Here is a 19,907-nt window from a genome sequence, read left to right on the forward strand (position 1 = left end):
ATATCTATGCTTTTAACCAATTGAGTGAAATTTTAGACGAGGATGACATAAAGCGAGCTTATTTCGCTTATGTGCAATCTTTGATTTCTTTTGGAATTATTTGCTGGGGAGCATGCTATCACACCACCTTGGAACCCTTGAATGTAATTCAAAGATCAATTTTAAAAGCTGCTTTTAGAAAAAATAAAAGGTACTCCACTGATGCTCTATTCCGTGAGACGGGAATACTACCGGTCAGACATCTTTTCATCCAGTTCCTTCTCAATCACACATTCAAAAACTCAAACACGATTCTTACAGCAGTCACACATCAGCACTTTACAAGATACTCCCGCAATGTTAGAATATCTGTTCCTCAGCTACATAAATCAGTTCTAACTACCAACTGCTTTTATGTTTCTCAGATCCTCTGTCGAAATTTAATTCAAAAATATGATATTCAACACGTTTTTAGTTTACCCTCATTACAGAAATTCAAGAGTCATATTCTTGTTTTACTGCACTCCATTACCAAAGAAGAGGCCGAGACTTTGATTAGACCAAACCATACTTGACTCTGACTAAAAACCCTTGACCCTTTGACCCCCCCCCCCTCCAAATGTATTTTTTTTATTGAACTGGCTTTGGTTGTCGTCGCCGACATTCTCAACCGCATTTCAGTTTTATTTTAAATAATTAAGAAAAAAAATCTCTCATATTCAGTTTTGCCCTCCAAATTTCGCAGACTGATGACAACCAGGCCTACGCACAGGCACCTGCCCATGTAGGCCTATCCCATAAGTATGGCAGATTCATTAACAATTATAGTTGCACTACTATAGTTATCTTGCTCTCTGTTTTTATTTATCTGTATCTTTCTGTATATATTGGGATAAATAAACGTATTTCATTTCATTTCATTTCATTTCATTTCATTTCATTTCATTTCATTTCATTTCATTTCATTTCATTTCATTTTGAACCTTCAATATTATTTACAAAGCTCGTATAGTCTATGATCTGTAGAGTAAGTGAGCTGTCCCCGACTCCAGTGTTCCAAGACTCGAACAGGAGAACCGGAGGGAGGAATAAGAAGTAAAAGTAAAAATCTTTTATTCGTTTATGGTTTGGTAGTTTGGTTGGTTTCATTTCAATCATATTTGCATTTCTTTCATTCTCATTTAGTAAAACAGAATGAGATAAGTAAGATTAGATTAGTACGAGGACAGAACTAGTCTAAAACTAGAATCTTGCATGGTGGAAGGAAAAATACTCCTGTTTCTTGTGTGATCTTGATGTGGGCAAGAAATATAGTTTTAGGATTAGGGTATTGTTATGATTAGGCTAGGCTTGGAGCTGGAGCTGGAGACTTGGTAATTTAGGCCAAGCAAGGTAAGAAGAATCTATTATTTACCTACTATGTATTTTCTCTCAAATCTTATATGTCAACATTGCTTCTTGAACAGCTTAAATGCTAGAATGATAACTTAGGCTAGGGCCACACTTGGCGACTTTGTCGCGGCGACAAAGTCGCGGCGTCAATGAATGAAAGTGCGTAGCGTTAAATTAAATGGAGGCGGCCACACTAAGCGACTCGCGACCAGCGACCACCGGCGACAGAAAAATAAACGCGACCGGGAGCGTTTTTCGGTCGCGGCGACAAATACGCTCCCCATGTTACCTTACGGCACCGGCCATACTAGGCGACAAGTCGCTCGCTCACACCCCCTTTGCTGCTCGATTTTCATATCTATATTATTTAGTTTTGGACTGGCATGGAAAATATGCTTTTAAAATATAAATATTTTCATCGAAAAAATAAGTGTCGGCATGTTTACATGTGTCCTGTAGCACATATGAGATTAAATTCGTCTGGTATAACAGGAAAACAAAACCTCGTGTATTTTTCAAATGTCGTTCGTTGTCTTCAATTTCATTAGCTATGCACATAAAAAAATACTACAAAAAATGTATAATATAAAAAACGCCATCCATAAACAATGATAACTTAATGGTTTCTCTTTCTCATCCTTTTAGCGAATTTTCCATATAGAGAATAAAACGGTTGCATGGTAGGACCTAAGCCCGGAGCCGACTTAATTTTTCGTTTTGAGGTCCTCAGAGGCAAAAACGACCTCCGTTCAAATTCATATATATAAGTAGCCTACATATGTATCTATATACATATGCCGTGTATATATTTTATGTTTATATAGGTCTATGTGCCCATTAGGGCGATAACTTAAGCAAAATTGATGTGATTTTAATGAAATTTGATACAAATCTTTAAACCAACGTTAATTCAAACAGGCTCGCAAATTAGAATGATCAGACTATGAAAATAAGGCCTTAATAAGGTTTTAAGGGGCTTTAATAGGGTATAACAGTTCTATCTTATTTTTGACCCTAAAACATAAATTTCACAATTCCCTTCCAAACTATTTTGTTAGCTAAAAAAATAAATACTTTTGTACATTTTAAGCGGTGTTGTAAGCCTAGTGGTTACGGATATAATTTAAACAATTATAAATTATAACAATTATAGATATACAAGAGATAGCAACATCAAGCATTAATCAGTGATCTAACGATTTATAAGACGTCCACATTGGTTTTAGAAACATAATTTAACACTTTAATTTAGTAAAAATTGTATTCCTTTGTTGCTGGTAAATGGTTAAAAACTATTACGTGATCTAGTACGAAATATAAAGAGGCACCGGTGCACGTACGAAAATACTTTAACTATAGGCCCTATGATTTAATTTGTAAGATTCACTTGAATTGTATTATACTGCAAAAATTAGTAAAAAACATCAATGTATTTTAAGATCATCCAAAAACATTTATAAACTATCATAGATCCTTATTTATTTTTTAAATTTTTATTATCAATGACAAGATTTTAAAAGCACAATATAATATCTCGAAACTTTATTTTTACCTAGGCCTAAAACTAATAATATTAAGTTAGTATTTATTTATTTTATTTCCCAACGGTATAGCCACTTTACAATGAAAAACATTCACAACTTGAAATTACAGGAAACAAAGTAGTAAAAGTTGTACAAATAGTGAACAATAACAATAGTGGTAACAATAGCCTATCAATAGTAACAAAAGTATTGGCTGCACTTTAGTTTACGTCCTACACTCATTCGAATGAATATGTAGATTATTCGATATAAGTTATCAGTTTTTTCATTGGGTTAGGCCTAGTTAGGTTGCCTAGTTAGGTTAGGTTTTAACCTAACTAACCAAACATGGGTAAATCAAATAAAATAGCCTACTTGATGGTAATTATGTCAACGTTCTAAAAATTATTATTTTTTTTAATCTGTTCTTTTTTTAGTGCTGATTCCAAAAATGATATTCGTTTATTGCGGAAACGTCCATTTTTCCCGGAAAATGGGAAAAACGGGGAAAATCCTTGTTTGCCCAAAACCCATGTTGTGGGTACTCAAATTGTGCGGAAATTCCTCCTAAACAATATAATATGTAAGTTTTATTACGATCGAACCACTATTAAGTAAAATATCTCTGGAAAAGCGGCCGCTGGCCACTCATGTACTGCCGCATGGCGCTAGCATTGCGGGTGACTCTAAGCCATTGTAGAATGCGGGCTTTATTTTGGGTTGGGATTGGTTAGGTTAGGTTAGGTCAGGTCAGGTCAGGTCAGGTCAGGTCAGGTTAGGTTAGGTTAGTTACGGTTAGGTTAAGTTAGGTTAAGTTAGTTTAAGTAAGTTTGGTGTTTGGTTAGGTTAGGTTAAGTTTAGTTAAGTTAGGTTAGGTTAAGTAAGGTTAGGTAAGGTTAAGTTTGGTTATTTTATTTTTATTTTACATTCCAACGGACAGCTCCATTTTGATATTTCGTACAAATTAGTGCAATACAAACAAGACCTTCTTAAATCTAGTTATAAAGTATGTTGAGTGAAAACAAATACTGTAATTTGGGTTAGGTTAGGTTAAGTTAGTTTAGGTTAGGTTAAGTTTGGTTAGGTTAGGTTAGGTTAGTTGATCAAAAACTTGAGTTTTGTAAGTAAATGAACCTAAAATTGTGGAATGTGGGTTTTATTTAAGGTTAGGTTTGGTAAGGTTAGGTTTTTGGTTGAGTTTGGTTAGGTTAGGTTCGTTTACCTACTTACAATATTCATGTTATTGATAAACTAACCTAATCTAATCTAAGCCCGCATTCCACAATTTAAGGTTTGTTTACTTACAATACTCATGTTATTGATAAACTAACCTAATCTAACCTAACCTCACCTAACCAAACTTAACCTAACCTAACCAAACTTATCCTAACCAAACACCAAACTTAGTTAAACTTACTTAACCTAACCTAACCTAACCAATCCTAACCCAAAATAAAGCCCGCATTCTACAATGGCTTAGAGTCACCCATAAGAGCCATGCGTTAGTACATAAGTAGCCAGCGGCCGCTTTTCCGGGGATATTTTACTTAATAGTGGCCCGATCGTAATAAAACTTACATATTATTATTCAGGAGGAATTTCCGCACAATTTGAGTACCCACAACATGGGTTTTGGGCAAAAAAAGATTTTTCCCGTTTTTCCCATTTTCTGGGAAAACGGGACATTTCCGCAAAAAATGAATATCATTTTTGGAATCAGCACTAAAAAACGAACAGATTAAAAAAAAATGTTAGAGCGTTGACTGGAGGTTGACATAATTAGGCTACCTAATCGATATTGATCGATAAGTTAGGCCTAGCCTATATTCATTCGAATGAGTGTAGGACGTAAACTAAAGTGCAGCCTTAGTATTTGATAACTTACCTAGGTTAAAAACCACTATTTATAGTGTATTCAAAATTTGATCGGAACTTAATAAATTTGATAGCCTAACTTTATTAAAACATTTTAAAATTGAATTTTAAAAAGAATTTTAAAAATTTAATGACATGGTTTGGTGGTCAGAGAGGGGATTCCGATCCACGATTCTCGAATTGCACTGGATGCCTAGACGCTTGTAACTTTTAAAGCCACTGAACAGAGCCCAAGGGACTTTTTCAAAAGTGTAATATTAGTTTGCAAATCTACTCACCTAGCTAGACCAAGGCCCCACTAGAAAAAGCAGGCCATGCTGCAGGATCCATGACGTCACACTAGTGGATAGATTTCATTGATAAATTCATTGCCATCACCATTCCCATATGTTTTAGGTAAATAAACAAGCTGGCTGTTTGTAAGATTTTAATGGTAAGAGTTTAGTACAACTATCCACCACTGTGACGTAGTGTTGCGCTATCCGCGCTGCAGCATGGCCTGTTTTTTCTAGTGGGGCCTTGGCTAGACTGACATTTTGGTAAATAATATTGTTGGGTTAAATCTTTAAACAAAAAAGCCTTATTGTTCACAAAGTTTCAAGTAGGCCTAGCGAATTAATTATAACTTATAAGTTAGCCTATAGGCCTATAAGTTATAGGCCATAGATTAGATAGGGCCTACTCATAAGTTAACAAGGGGAACTACAGAGCCACTGGGGCGGAGCCGAAAAGGATTTTTGAGATAAGAATATGTCTATAGGTTAATCGCGAATGTGAGCTATTATCATGCCAAATTTCAGCCCAATCCGTCCAGTACGGTAATGCATGATTGAACTTTAAACATAAACAAACAGATTAAGCTCAGCTAAACTAATCTAATGAACTTGAAGAGACAATCTCTGGTGAACTCCGTGCGGCGCTGGATGGATCGCGTATAATCACACTCAATTTAAACTAACCTAACCTACCCTAACCCAACCTCAGCTCTTAATTTTCAAAATCTATTAGATGACAGAAAAGACATGTAAGGAAGACAGGTTGGACTTCATATGTGTTTGTGACTGTAAGTCCTTTTAAGATCTAGGTTAGATTAAGTAGCCTAAGTTAAAGTTTAAGTTATGTTATAATTAACTGACTCATTAATTTATCCTCCAGACTGTTTTTGCACATTTGAAATAGTGGGTGAAACACAATAAATAACAAATAATTATATAGGTGTCAAAAATGCATATGTTTTAGGCCTATACTAATCCCTCGACCTTATTGAGCATGTACGTACAATGGCTAGCCTGGCCGAGGAGTGTTCCCCTCGTGCTGGAAAACAGCTAGGCCTGTGCTCATGGGGAAGCGGAAGGGAGACCCAGACCTGCCATTCTCTTAAAGACCTTAGTGTATGTAAGATACGGCTGCGAAAGTCCTTGAAAAGTCGATCCGCTCCCGGCTGAATTCAGCCGTGGTCGCTGCCCCCTCGTCAGTACGGCTAGAGGAAGGAGTCAATTGTCGACGCTATTGAGGAGGTGAAGCCAGCCGAGATGAAAGCTGAAGGGTTTTCTGCCACTCAATGTGTGAACATTTAACTCCACAAAGTATTGTGTTATGCTGGACGTTCTGGAGACCATCTGTCTCCATGTTCCGGCATGCCTTATGCGCACATAAAAACCTCGAGTTCCGCATCCTTATCCATGACACTCACAGAAGGCCACAATGAGTGACACTTCTGGTGCCGTTTGCCGTTTTAGATTTCATACTCAGCCCGAACGTCTGGAATGTTGCCTACGACGTCCTTTCGAGGTCTGAAAAGCCTGAGCAAACTTCATGATGGAATGGCCTCTGGATCACCTGAATTAACTATATACCTAGTGGTGTAAATTACCCTTTTGCTGTCAAAACGATCCTTTGTGGTTTGTTAAGACAACCGCTGTTTCATGCTTTAAATGGAGAACATCATCCGGCCAGAAGAATGTCCAGTAGATTACATCGGATATTCTTGTAGTGGAGTTTGTCAAAAACTAATAACAAATAGGTAACGATACACATAACACATGGAAACAAGAAAAATTTAGTGCTGGTCAACCAGATGACGAGTTTGGTATGAGGAACTGCCTGACCAAAAAAGCGGATCGACACCATTCCATTGAAGATGGGGGACGTCGGAAGTCCAAATCGTTTAGCTGGCGGGACCAGATCTTCCATACGGCAGACAAGGCCGCTAGAGTGGTTCTTCTCTTAGCCTGTTGTCGGGGGTCTGAGGTCCACTCGCAGAAGGTTGTTGATGTCTTCGATCCAGTCTGTACTCCTGGAGGTGTAGGCAGAGGATCTCAATAAGGAGGTATACAGCATGTGGTAGCATCAATCTGCCTATCGAACAATGTCCGAAAGTGTCATCCGGGTGGTTGCAGGAGTCAACCCGTCAAAATTGTGGTGGCTTCTTGTTTTCCCAAAAAGAATATGATACACCCAAGAACTAAAATTTCCACACTAACAACTTCAAGTCGTGCTTGTTAGTTTGGTACTTCTTAAAACAATTTTTTTACCTGTCCCATAGTTTTGGTTTAGGCCTACTGTATCTTGTTTTATAAGTCATACTTTACTTAATGTTATATACGGTACTTAATAACTTACTTACTATGTTTACAGATGGAGAATATTCTGCTAGAAATTGCTATAGAAGTAGCCAAGTACCTCACGCCTCGAGATATATCTTCCTGTTGTGCAGTATCTCTTCACTGGCGAGAAGTATTCGGTACCAATCAGGTAATTATCCTCAGTTTATTAGGAGGTTTTAAGCTAAATGTATAAACCAAAAACAAGTTAAACACTACCGGTAATTGTACTCCAATAAATAACTGTTATTCTGATGGTTTACTGACCAAAAGTTTAGTAAAAGAATTTAACAAGAAGTTAACATGATTATTCTAGAAATTGGTAGTTATTGGTATTTTTAAATGTCATAGTTTATGTCCAAGAAGAGACATAGGTAGCCTACTCTGACTTTAAGTACTCTGTTGAACAAATCTATATGCAGTAACTTAAAATTTAAATTGGCATGGGGAAAAACAATAATACACTAATCTTGACCTTTAAGAAGAGGCTTAGTTCAACTAAGTAATTAGTTAATTGTTAACAATTTTAGAAAAAGTCGGCAGGACCACCGGTTGTCTTGGATTTTTTGCCCATAACGACAATGTTAATGGTTGAGGAATATTACGGCATTGTTTATTGAGGTAAAAAGTTGAAAAACTTCTCATTTTAAAGCTTCTGAAACCACGGATGTGATTTGCTATTTACTTTTAGCGAATTTCCCATATAGAGAATAAGCTATTACCGTAGTACTCATGATAAGACCTGGACCCGGGACCGATTTAATTTTTCATTTTGAGGTCCCTAGAGGCCAAAAACACCATCCGTTCAAATTCATATATATATACAGGGTGTCCATAAAAAACGTTTCAGGACTTTGGGAAATGAATTAATACCCCCGCCGCAGCAAACCTGCAGACTAAGCGAATTTCCATTTGCCTGATTGGATTTACACTAAAATGCCTCCTTAAATATATCACATTTATTTCCTATTTAAATAGAATAAGTTTAAAGAGTACTTAGGTTTGCTGCAACAGGGAGAGTAATAAAAAAGTGTTTTTTGTTGTATAATGTTATTAGTTTAGTAAAAAATTAATGTATTTTCCAAATTCTATCAAAATATGTTCATTAATAAGCAAACTACAACAGTTGGTTTATTCTCCATAAGAATAACATAGGAATTTTAAATTTACAATTTTTTTGAATTTTCTCCGTAACCATTAGGCGCACAATAGCGTTTCAATATACTAAATTCTTTGTTTTTTTAAGCTCTACAAAATGGTTTGGAAAGAAACTGAAATTTTGTGGTTTTAGGGTCAAAAATGGGAAAAACCTATTTTTACCCCATAAAAGCCCCCATAAACCCCCGTTCCCATAGTCCGATCATGCTGGTTCGCAAACTCGTTTTAATAAATGTAGGTTTACACGTTTATACCAAATTTCATCAAAATCGGATCATTTTTGCTCGAGTTATCGTGTTCGCTAAAAGGAAGAAAAAAGTTTATGGGAAGGTATGTCCGAAAATGCATATTAACCCAGATATCCGCCATTTTGTTTTTTATACAAAAATATTTTTATCTGTAAAGTTTTTATTCGATGATTATGCAATTTGGTAAACATGTTAACATACACAATACCTATAATAGAAGTTGTTCCGATTGTAAATTTCAAAATGGCGGCCGTTTGCATTTTTCTAACTTAAATAACTCAAAAACGGCTAATTCTATGAAAAAATGTCAAGGATACTTTTTTTTTGCATTTTTAATTTCCTATCAAATCAAACCATACCAAGATCCAAGATCAAAAAGATCAGACGAAAGATAACTGAAATATAACGTTTTTTGTGTAAAAATATGGCAAAATTAAGTGTTCTCCGAGTAACTTTGCCTTATTTTTACACAAAAAACGTCATATTTAAGTTATCTTTTATCTCAACATAATATTTTCTGCTTGGTAATTAAGCTTACAGTGCATGATTAATGTGCTTCAATGAGAATGCCTGTTTTTGTCAATCGGCGCTCAGACAACCACACCGTTTTGCCTCGCATCTGACCATCACAGCAGAACTGTGTTTTGCGTATGATAATAATAACATTAACAATTAAAAATTATAATAATAATATCTATGGTTCTTACGGTCAACGCAATCAGGCGTGATATTCCACTACGGCCGTTTCGAAGATGACTCCATCGTCTGGTGCGTAGTGGTACACTAAGTTGACCCCTGACTAAACTATAGTCTTGTCACATTTAACACGAATTGTCTTCATTTGCATTGCGTCAGGGGTTGAATAAATAATACACATATAAGCACAGGACAGACACACGAAAACATTTAGAGGGCGTGCACGGCTTGAAAACTGACGACCGACTGTTCAATCCTGGTTTGAAAACATCTTTGTACATCTTTTGTACTTACATCTTTGTATTCAATATGACGGATCCAAGATGGTGGCCAAAAATTTATACCCATTCAAAATGAAGTACTTACTACTCTATAATGACGTGGTCCGGAGTTGATTTCTTAAGAAATGTAGAAAAAAGTAGGAGGGGAACTCATTTAAAACTCACCCTGTATTTATTTATTTATTTATTTATTTACGGCAAAATCGCCATTTGTACAATCAATTACATGCATAACAATTTGTGGATCAATAAATACTATTACATGCTGTAAGTTTTACATCTTGCTATTTGGTCATGCTTTAAGCATACATGCTAACACTAATGATTCGCAACTGAGTAATGAAAAATAAAAAACAAATATAAACTATGAACATACAACATCGGCAAACAAGAAAAAAAACATGCAATGGTCTTGAAATTGAACTAACATTAACAGCCTGCTTCCCTAAATACAGGATCGAAAAGGAAAACATAAAAACTTTGAATATTTGACAGTGCAATAAAATATACAAACTTAACAATAACAAGTATGAACAATGAGAGTGTGACAATGATTGATTGTGACTTAAGTGGGAGGAACATGAACCGAGATGAAAGTGATAAAATATGAGTTGAAAATTTAACATTGCAAATATAAATTATGAAAGAAAACTTAACAATAACAAGAAGGCAAAAAGGTGATCGTTTGACAATGATTGGACTAGAATAAAATTATGGCTTATATAATGAAACTAGGAGAACATGTGGTAATGGAGGAAAACAAGTTGTTAAGGGGCACGACACTAACTCCAATACTCTGCTTTCACCCCCCTCACACACAACACAGCGCAGAAACAACAAGGGGAAAAGGAAGCTATCTTCAATTGGAGAAGATCCTCTTCAGTGCAGAATCACTGTCATTAAAGAAGTCATAATCGTGATGCTGAGTTAGAGTATTCCCCTGACGATGAAGTCTTGGAACAGGACTGTGAAATCCGTAGCTGGTTGAACACTGATGTCGGTGGAACAACTCCTGGGTCCGAGTGGCCTTGGGGATTCGAAACGTGATAAGATCAAGTAACTCAGGACAGTCGATCATATTTGTAAGAAGTCTTTTGAGGAAGAGGGCATCGATCATCTTTCTTCTTTCTTCCAGAGGTGTCAGCTTCAGGTAGTTTGCTACATCATCGATAGGGACGGTAGAATAGTTGAATCCCAATTTAACACCAATTACTCTAATGAACCTTCTTTGGATTTTTTCGAGTCTATCTTTGTGTCCAGTTAGATATGGGGACCACGCTACGCTAGCTTATTCCAACACAGGTCGTACAAGTGAGGTGTACAAAATCCAAAGAGCTTCGGTGTTGATACCATCTCTGGACGCACGGCACGGATGATGAAACCCAAAAGCTTTGATGATCTAGTGCAAACTGAGTCTATGTGCCGATCTGGACTGAGGTTGGATGTCAAAATCACTCCAAGATCCTTTATTGTTACTTTTCTCTCTAGTATAGTGTCGTGTAGCATGTAATTCCAGAGGATTGGTTTTATTCCCCTTGAGAAAGTAATAGTAGCACATTTTCTTTCATTCATAGTCATTGCATTATGTTTGCACCACATCTCAATATTCTGTAAACTGTGTTGAAGGTTTTCACAATCGTGTTCATCTCGTACCGTATCACAGAATAGACCTTAATGTCATCAGCAAATAGTAGGCATTCAACATCTATTACTTCAACAAGGTCATTGATAAAGATATTGAATAAAAAAGGTCCCAGATGGGATCCTTGCGGTACACCTGAACTTGCTAAAAAGGGTCTAGAGAGTGATCCTCTGAATTTCACAATGAGAGTACGACCGGAGATGTAGGAATTAAACCAGTTGAGAAGATTGCCATGTATACCACAATTGTTGAGTTTATGCAATAGGAGCTCGTGATTAACACTGTCGAAGGCTTTTTTGAAGTCAATATAAATGCTGTCAACCTGATATTTTTGGGCAAAAAACTTCATGATAAAGTTTTCGTATACCACAAGATTGGTGACCGTGGATCTTCCGGCGAGAAAGCCATGCTGTTCCTTTGTGAATACACTTTTGAAGGGAAATGCGAGCTGATCAAGGACAAGACTCTCAAACACTTTACTCAAAGTTGGTTGAATCACAATTGGCCTGTAGTTCTGGACATTGGACTTGCTGTCAGATTTATAAACAGGTATGACATAGCTAGTCTTAAGAACATCGGGGAAAACTCCTTTTTCTAAAAGTTTGTTAAAGAGAACCGTGAACTGAGGAGCGAGAATAGAGTGACAATATTTTAGAACATTTGGAGGGATTCCGTCAGGTCCTGCTCCCTTATAAGGATCCAAGGTGGTCATCTTGCGCTCCACATCTTCACACCTCAACTTACAGGCTGATATGCCATGACTTACATTGCTATTATTGGTGACTAGCTGTTCCAAGTCGATGCTTTGATCCGTAAAAACCGAGGCAAAGAAGTCAGCAAAAAGGTTGCACACGTCTATACTGGCAGGGATTTCTTCTGGTCACCAAGTTGAAAAGTTTCGTTAGTATGCAAGGCTTGTTTACGCTCATTGACAAAGCTCCAAAAGGATTTCAAGTTGTTAGGTATAGTAGCATTCACACGGTTGAGGTATGTCTGATAGCAATGTGAAGCCGTGGTACTGCACAAGGTGCGAGCTCGACGGAATTCATCATAACTCTCCGCTCTCCGGTAGTAAAGTTGATTTATAAACTTTATGGAGCCGCTTTTTCTCGATGACTAACCTTTTCAGCCTAGGTGAGAACCAGATGGGAAATTTGGAAGCCTTTACTTTCTTGATCGGAGTGTTTGTAAGAACCACACCTTGAATTTTTTCAATAATGTCATTGAAAAACAACAACGTATACATCAGGCACATCAAAATAGACTGTATCCAAAGTATGGCGAAGATTTTCATAAAGGTTGTCTAAGTTACATCTGCTAAAGTCTGGTATTGTAGTGAGGGATCCTTCCGTGGGTGCAGAGGTGAGCGAAACATCGATAGAAATTGCAGGATGGGCATCCTCCAAGGGAAGGAGCTGATCAACGGCTTGAAGTACGGTGTGGTTAGTTTCAGTAATTACTATAACATCATAAACGCATGCTGCAATGGCCTTTCTGAGTGATTGAATTTTTGTACGTAATCCATTTGCGTTCTGGTAGTATATATGAAGGCCATTACGTAGCTTGATTAGTTTTTTGGTTTGGAATTATTAACAATCTTGGGTACGCCATTGCGATATTTAATAGTTAAGTCAGACTCCCCAGCGTTCTTCCTACGTTCCAGTTCACTTATGAGGTTCTTCAGATGTTCTATTTCCTTTGGAGTTCTGTCTCGGGAAATGTCGAGTTCGGAGAAAGACTCGTCCAGTTTGCTTTTGTCAAATCTGGAACTAAATTCACGAGCGTCTTCGATAATTTTAAATATGATTTTAAGGGGACGAAACTTGCCGCTTGCATGTTTACCTATGCGGTACGTTTTAAATGAGTAAGAATCCTTTGAGAGATCCAGAGCATTGATAATATCTTTGACAAGTTGTCTGTCATGTTTGATCCTCTCTAACGTGTTCTTGCTAGAGGATTCACGAATGCCGCGAATTATTACATTGTCAGCACGAGCATTTCTTTCACTGATTTCCTCGACGACCGCCTCAATGGAAGTAGAAGAAGGATCAGCGGATGAGAGAGTACTAAAGTTGTTCTCTAGGGTTTCTATTCGTTTCTCAACTTCGGATAGTCGGTGCTCGAGATTCGTTAGCTTTTCATTGATGACAATCAAATCAGCCTTGATATCACCTATATCGACAGGAACCCTGGATAGATCATTCAACTTACTCAAAACCTCAGACATTTGTGAGATTAAGATCTGGCCTGGATTCTGTTTGGTGGTCACGCAATCAACCCTTTCACAGACCCATTTGCAATTGTTATCCTTTGCAAGTTTTTGATATTCGGGGCCGGATACCCCAACACAGTGAGCGTGAAACCACCGCTCACAGAGATGCTCACATTGGAGTCCCTTCTCCGAGTCCAATACTTTCTTGAAGCAAATTGAGCAGGTTGACTGATCCGCTGAGAAATCCATTCTTGACTTGAAAAGTGTGAAATTATAAAGAGGTTTAAGTATACTATTCAAATCCTTCGCCCTGGTGAGAGAGGTAGAAAATCAAACAATATTAACAATGTACTAGAGGTTTCATGTATAACATATTAGAAAACAATGGCACTTTAAAGCTGCATGCATAAAAATCTAATAGCCTTTACATGCAGTTACATGTAGTGCTACAGGTTGCATGGCATGGAAATTGAACTAGCAATGATGATGATCATTGTGCAGAAAAAGGGCGTAAAGCAGAAGACAGACGCCAGTTCATTCCTTTCAGGTAGTTGGTCGTCTGTAGAGCAAGTAATAAGTAATTAAATAATATTTTCCAAAAGTTTTCAAATAGATAATTATAAAAACGACGCTGGACTAATATTGAAGCAAAAGAAATTCAACTCACATAACGTAAATGAAGCTCAGGTAAAACTAAATAACAAATGCACAGATGTAGAACATGAAGATCAGAGATTCATCCACAGAGCAAAAAAAAAAAAAAAAATTGTATAAATTGTTTTCATTATGCTATCAAACTGTTAGGCTATGTCAGCAAATAACGAATGAATGTGATCGCATGCAAAACAACTTGTCAGTTGTCAAAGAAAAATTTAAACTATGTACTGTATTATTAATAAAATTCTCTAAAGTAGGCAGAAAATTTAACAACTCTAGGGGGTACCTGACTAAAAAAATAGCATAATTACAAATTAGTATAAAGTGGCAGAACGGTAACGGTTTCATTCTCTGAATTAAATCACTAGATAACGAAAGACTACTGATAGCATCCACATAATTATGAGGAATGGCTTTTCTCAGTGATTTGTAGGAATGATACCCCAAAATATTCTTTATGTCAGAGTAAAACCATAGACTAGCCAACACAAGTAGACTTCTCATCCCATTGTAAATTTTGAAGCTTGTTTTTCGTGTCTAGTTCATATAAGGTGACACTAGGCGCTAGTGTCAACGACATTTTGTTTCTATTAATTTAGAGTTACTGGTAATTTCTTGATTTGAGCTTTACTGTTTGGTTATATAGGTAACAAGTGTACGAGTTATTGTTAATGCTTGGATCTTATTATTTGGTTAAACGAGGTTTTAAATAACTGAATAATTAACAAGAAACAAATTGTAATTAAAACTTTACCTCTACAATGCACCTTACATAACTAGCAATAGAATTGGCTTCCATAAGGATGAGAAATCTACTAAGGGAGTAAATCTGTTATACTATGTTACCTCTATTGGATTGTTATAAATTTTACTGGATTCAAATGACATTTTCTTTCCTTGGAAACCAGTTCAAGTTCCTGACTTGGGCTAACTAGCATTGCTTATACCTTGTTTACACATATATTTACCTAAAATTATTTGTAGGTTTGGAAAGGACTGTGTGATTCCGAGTTAGATGAGCATCTGAGGACTACACCGTGTGTCGTAGAGCCGCAGTTCTCTCTCCCTGAACAACACTGCTCTTTAGCTCCGCTCAGTCAGTGGCGAACAGCTTACCTGCGGGAACAACATCTGTGGAAGAACTGGCGAACTGGCAACTGTAAAACTGTGGAACACAAACTGGGGAAAAATAAAACCTCCGAAGAGCTGTTTGTCACTAATGACTTGATAATGGCGTTTTATAGAGACTCAATAGAACTGTTGGACTTGAACACCCACCTTCCTACTCGAAAGGATTTACTACTGCTAGGTGAAAGATGTTATTATTATACATCCAGGGCCTTAAATAATGGAATCATTATTTTAAAGGGTTTTCATTCTGAAGGAGACGACTTTATTAAAATTTTTAGGGTAGATCTAGCCCAAGGCACTATCAATTATAAATGGCAGGTAGAATTAAACTTTGATTATTCATTTAAACTTGTGTCCAGCAATAAAAAAGTATTGAATAATTTCATTTCTATGAACCAATTTGATCTAATAATTACTCCTGGAGGAAAGTGTATTGGAAATTTTTGGTTTTGTAAAGAAAATGACTCTTTCTACATATGGGATTTGGAAAATGGAGTGGAACTAAGAAAGGAATGTTGTTCTACAAGCTTGCCAGAAGGAGGGTTGGGTATTGTAGGATGTAAACCCGGATCAAAATGTGAAGATATCCTAGTACTCCTTCCCAATACAACGTTTTCTGATGAAGATCAGGAAGCTGGAATAGTGTCAGTGACATGTCGAGTTTATAATGTACATCAACTATGTTTCTTACCCTTCGAGCAAACTTTTTCAGTTATTTCCGCGTTTTTAATTGAACTAGATTCCTTCGACTTCTGTGCAATAACTGACAATTTTTTGGCTCTTTCAGACTGTGATGTGAATAATCCAAAAGAGTTTTCTGGTGTCAGAGTTTACAACTACAGATCTGGAAATTTATTACATAATTTACCCTCTAAAGGGACGATTGAGATCATAAATGATTCACATTTTTTGTTTAAAATGCCAAAAGATGATCAAACTGTTTTGTGCTCTGTTTTCTGTCCATCTAGAGCTATTTTGAAAGATAAGATAACTAAAGGCTTTGAAGTCAATGATTTTAGTGTTGTTCAGAAGGGACTTGTACAAATAAATTCAACCCTAGTTATAAATCATTTTCTTGAAAATTCTTCAACCCAAGTTTGGAGGTTGAATGGACACTCCTCTTTTAAAACTGGTGTACTTTTGTTTGAGCGTATAGATGTAAATAGAGCCTTCACAAAGGTTATAACAAGTTTCAGCCCTTTCGACAAAGATGTGGACACATTCAGAGTCATTTACTTTTGGTAATGTTGTAGTGACAGTATGTTAGTGTTATAATAAATGTAAGTTGTAATTGTATTATTTAATTATTTATTGTATTTTGTGTAGAACTGGTACAAACAACTTGCAATGATAAATAACATAGGGTTCTGAAGATGGTGAGATTTAAAAATGCCAGTAATTGAGAAAGTTGAATTATGGAAGTTTTAAATTGCAAAAGTGAATACATTACACTTTCTTTTAACCCATGATTTTATGAAACACTAGCTGTGTGCCCGTTCTAAGCACGGGGATCTTAAAGTAGTCAGTTGAAACCTTCTTATATTAAGAACAGCAGTTGGTTTGCATATTTTCAGATATACTGACAAAACTATTATATATAACCCTTCGCAAATACAGTATCTGACAGTTTCAAGCCAAAACAAATGCTTCGCAATTAAGTGTCACCCGGATTGTGTTGGTCCATATGTTAAATCCAATGATTAAACTAAAAAAAGCTTTATAGGCCTAGATCTATGAGGCATAGCCCTAAGGTAGGCCTATAGTTGAAAGTTACTTCCCACAATGGTTAAAAGTATTTAAATTACTACCTCAACCTCGCCATTTAACACTTTATTCGGGTTGACATTTTTATTTTCAAGGTGCTCTTGTCCTTTTCGTGACACTGAGAAATAAGGACATTAATGCGTTACCAACAGACATACACAAAAATACAGAACTTAATTAGGGAATTTGCTACGTTTTAAGCATAACAAAGTACATATAAAATTAGAATTTGAAATCTTTGTCAATGTCATCAAATTTTATCATAACAATTTATATTTGCTTGGACCGAAGATGACCCGAAATGCTGTCGTAATGACGGCTTACTATATGAAATGAAGTACTATAGACAATTTAGATTAAATGAGTTATCATTTTCTTAGCATAAACTAACATTTTGGAATCCAGACAGAAAAAGCAAAACTTATACAGTTAAGACATCAATTAAATTGAATACGGCTGTAATACGACTGTATAAATAAGGTGCAACTCAGCAACTCCAACGATAACTAATTTGTAAATTACGTGTTTGATACGTAAAAATAGTTCTTGGAGCTACCAACGGTTATAAGGAAAAGAACCAGTACCAAAAACCAACGTTTACAGTTAAGAATTGCGTCCAACAAGTTAAATGCGTTAATCAAGTCCCAAAGGTTATTGATTTCTTGGTTTTGGATTTTCTCGTAAAAAGTTTTCGGCAATCAAAGTTATTTCCCATTAATTGCTTTATTCGTAAACAACTTTTAATGTAAACTTATGGGTGTCAGTTTGAAAAAAAAAACCTTATATAAACAACTTTTTGTTATTCAATAGATTACGTATTCTCTAAACAATGATTGGTATATCTTTTAACATTAGAATGAAATGTGACAAAAATCACACGATGCTGGGTTTTTGGTTGTTAGTAATTTTATTTCTTAAGCAGGGAGGCCGTGTGTATTCTAGGGAAAAGTACCGGTATCAAGGATCGTCGTCGGATAAGTTGTTGTGAATAATTGGGTAGGTGTAAGTACCCAAGAGATGGGCTATATATTATGGGCCTATTGGCTGTATGGTCCAGTGATTGCATCATACGGTGAGTAGGAACAGAAAGTGATACATTGGAAAAGCGAGTTCAGCATCATCCATAAACCGTAAACCTCTGTTACAATCACCCACTGCAGTTGTGAATTTTTTTTACTTTACACTTCAAACTTTACACAACCACCATTGAAGTGTCGTCAATGAGTGGAATTCTTGTTTGTATGCTATTGGCGACGATCAAGGTCTTCTTTCTGGTTATCAAAACTCAAGAACAATTTTATACACAAAGAATCTCTGGTTCCTGACCTGGATGATGCCTAGTTATTTAATTTCATTTACGGTTACACTATATTATTCCACTTGCGATTAATTAAATCCGTTATGTAAGACAACGTTTTTAATCACACTTGGATGGGATTTGCCTACAAAACGTGATCGGAAATGGTTGCGGTATTTGTAAACAACATTTGTAAACATATCAGTGACAGCTAGAAAAAATAATCTTGATCCGAACAGCTGTTCGTTATTTCATAGATCATTATGTGATAAAAATTGGACAAAAATCGCACAAAACTGTATTTTTGAACATCCGTAATTTTATTTACTAAGTTGTGAGGCCATATTTTAATGGCTAAAGACACTCTCGCCAATCCAGTGAATATATTAAAACTAGCTGTGTGCCCGTTCTACGCACGGGGATCTTATAGTAGTCAGTTGAAACCTTCTTATATTAAGAACAACAGTTGGTTTGCATATTTTCAGATATGCTGGCAAAACTATTATCTATAAACCTTCGCAAGTACAGTATCTGACAGTTTCAAGCTAAAACAAATGCTTCGCAATTAAATGTCACCTGGATCGTGTTATTCCTTATTTTAAATCCAATGATTAAACTAAAAAAGCTTTATAGGCCTACTATGAGACATAGATCTATGAGTCATAGCCCTAAGGTAGGCCTACAGTTGAAAGTTACTTTCCACAATGGTTAAAAGTATTTAAAGTACTACCTCAACCTCACCATTTAACACTTTATTCGGGTTGACATTTTCATCATCAAAGGTGCTCTTGTCCTTTTCGTAACACTAAGCAATAAGGACATTAATGCGTTACCAACAGACATACACACAAAAATACAGCACTTAATTAGGGAATTTGTTACGTTTTTAGCATAACAAAGTACATATAAAATTCATATTTGAAATCTTTGTCAATGTCATCAAATTTTATCATAACAATTTATATTTGCTTGGACCGAAGATGACCCTAAACGCTGCCGAAACGACGGCTTACTATATGAAATGAAGTACTATAGACGATTTAGATTGGTAATTTATAATAAAAATTACCAAAATAGGCCACAAACTATTGATACATAAACAACGTAAAACGTAAACAATTCACGATGGTTTGCTGAACAAATGTTTTACTTAAATGAGTTATCATTTCCTTAGCATAAACTAACATTTTGGAATCCAGACAGAAAAAGCAAAACTTATACAGTTAAGATATCAAATAAACTGAATACGACTGTATAAATAAGGTGCAACACCAACGATAACTAATTTGTAAATTACATTACTATTACAGTGATGTGTTGGTACGTAAAAATGATTCTTGCTGCTACCAACGGTTCTAAGGAAAAAAACCAGTACCAAAAACTAACTTTTACAGTTAACAACTATAGTACAGTCGACCAATTAAATGCGTTAATCAAGTCCCAAGGTTA

At 36.1% G+C, this 19,907-nt stretch overlaps 1 protein-coding gene across 1 annotated transcript; it reads left to right on the forward strand.

Moving 5' to 3' along the window:
* Window positions 1–1,094: 1,094 nt before the first annotated feature.
* LOC128991044 (uncharacterized) lies at window positions 1,095–16,890 on the forward strand. Its single transcript, XM_054413762.1, has 3 exons — window positions 1,095–1,371; window positions 7,407–7,523; window positions 15,251–16,890. Exons 2-3 carry the CDS (start codon window positions 7,407–7,409, stop codon window positions 16,640–16,642), a joined length of 1,509 nt encoding a protein of 502 aa, XP_054269737.1. The 5' UTR covers window positions 1,095–1,371; the 3' UTR covers window positions 16,643–16,890.
* The last annotated feature ends 3,017 nt before the right edge of the window (window positions 16,891–19,907 follow it).

This window comes from Macrosteles quadrilineatus, unplaced genomic scaffold (genome assembly GCF_028750875.1).
Source record: "Macrosteles quadrilineatus isolate MER2022 unplaced genomic scaffold, UCM_ALF_1.0 Scaffold_3__2_contigs__length_128488019, whole genome shotgun sequence".
NCBI classification, from domain to species: Eukaryota; Metazoa; Arthropoda; class Insecta; order Hemiptera; family Cicadellidae; genus Macrosteles; species Macrosteles quadrilineatus.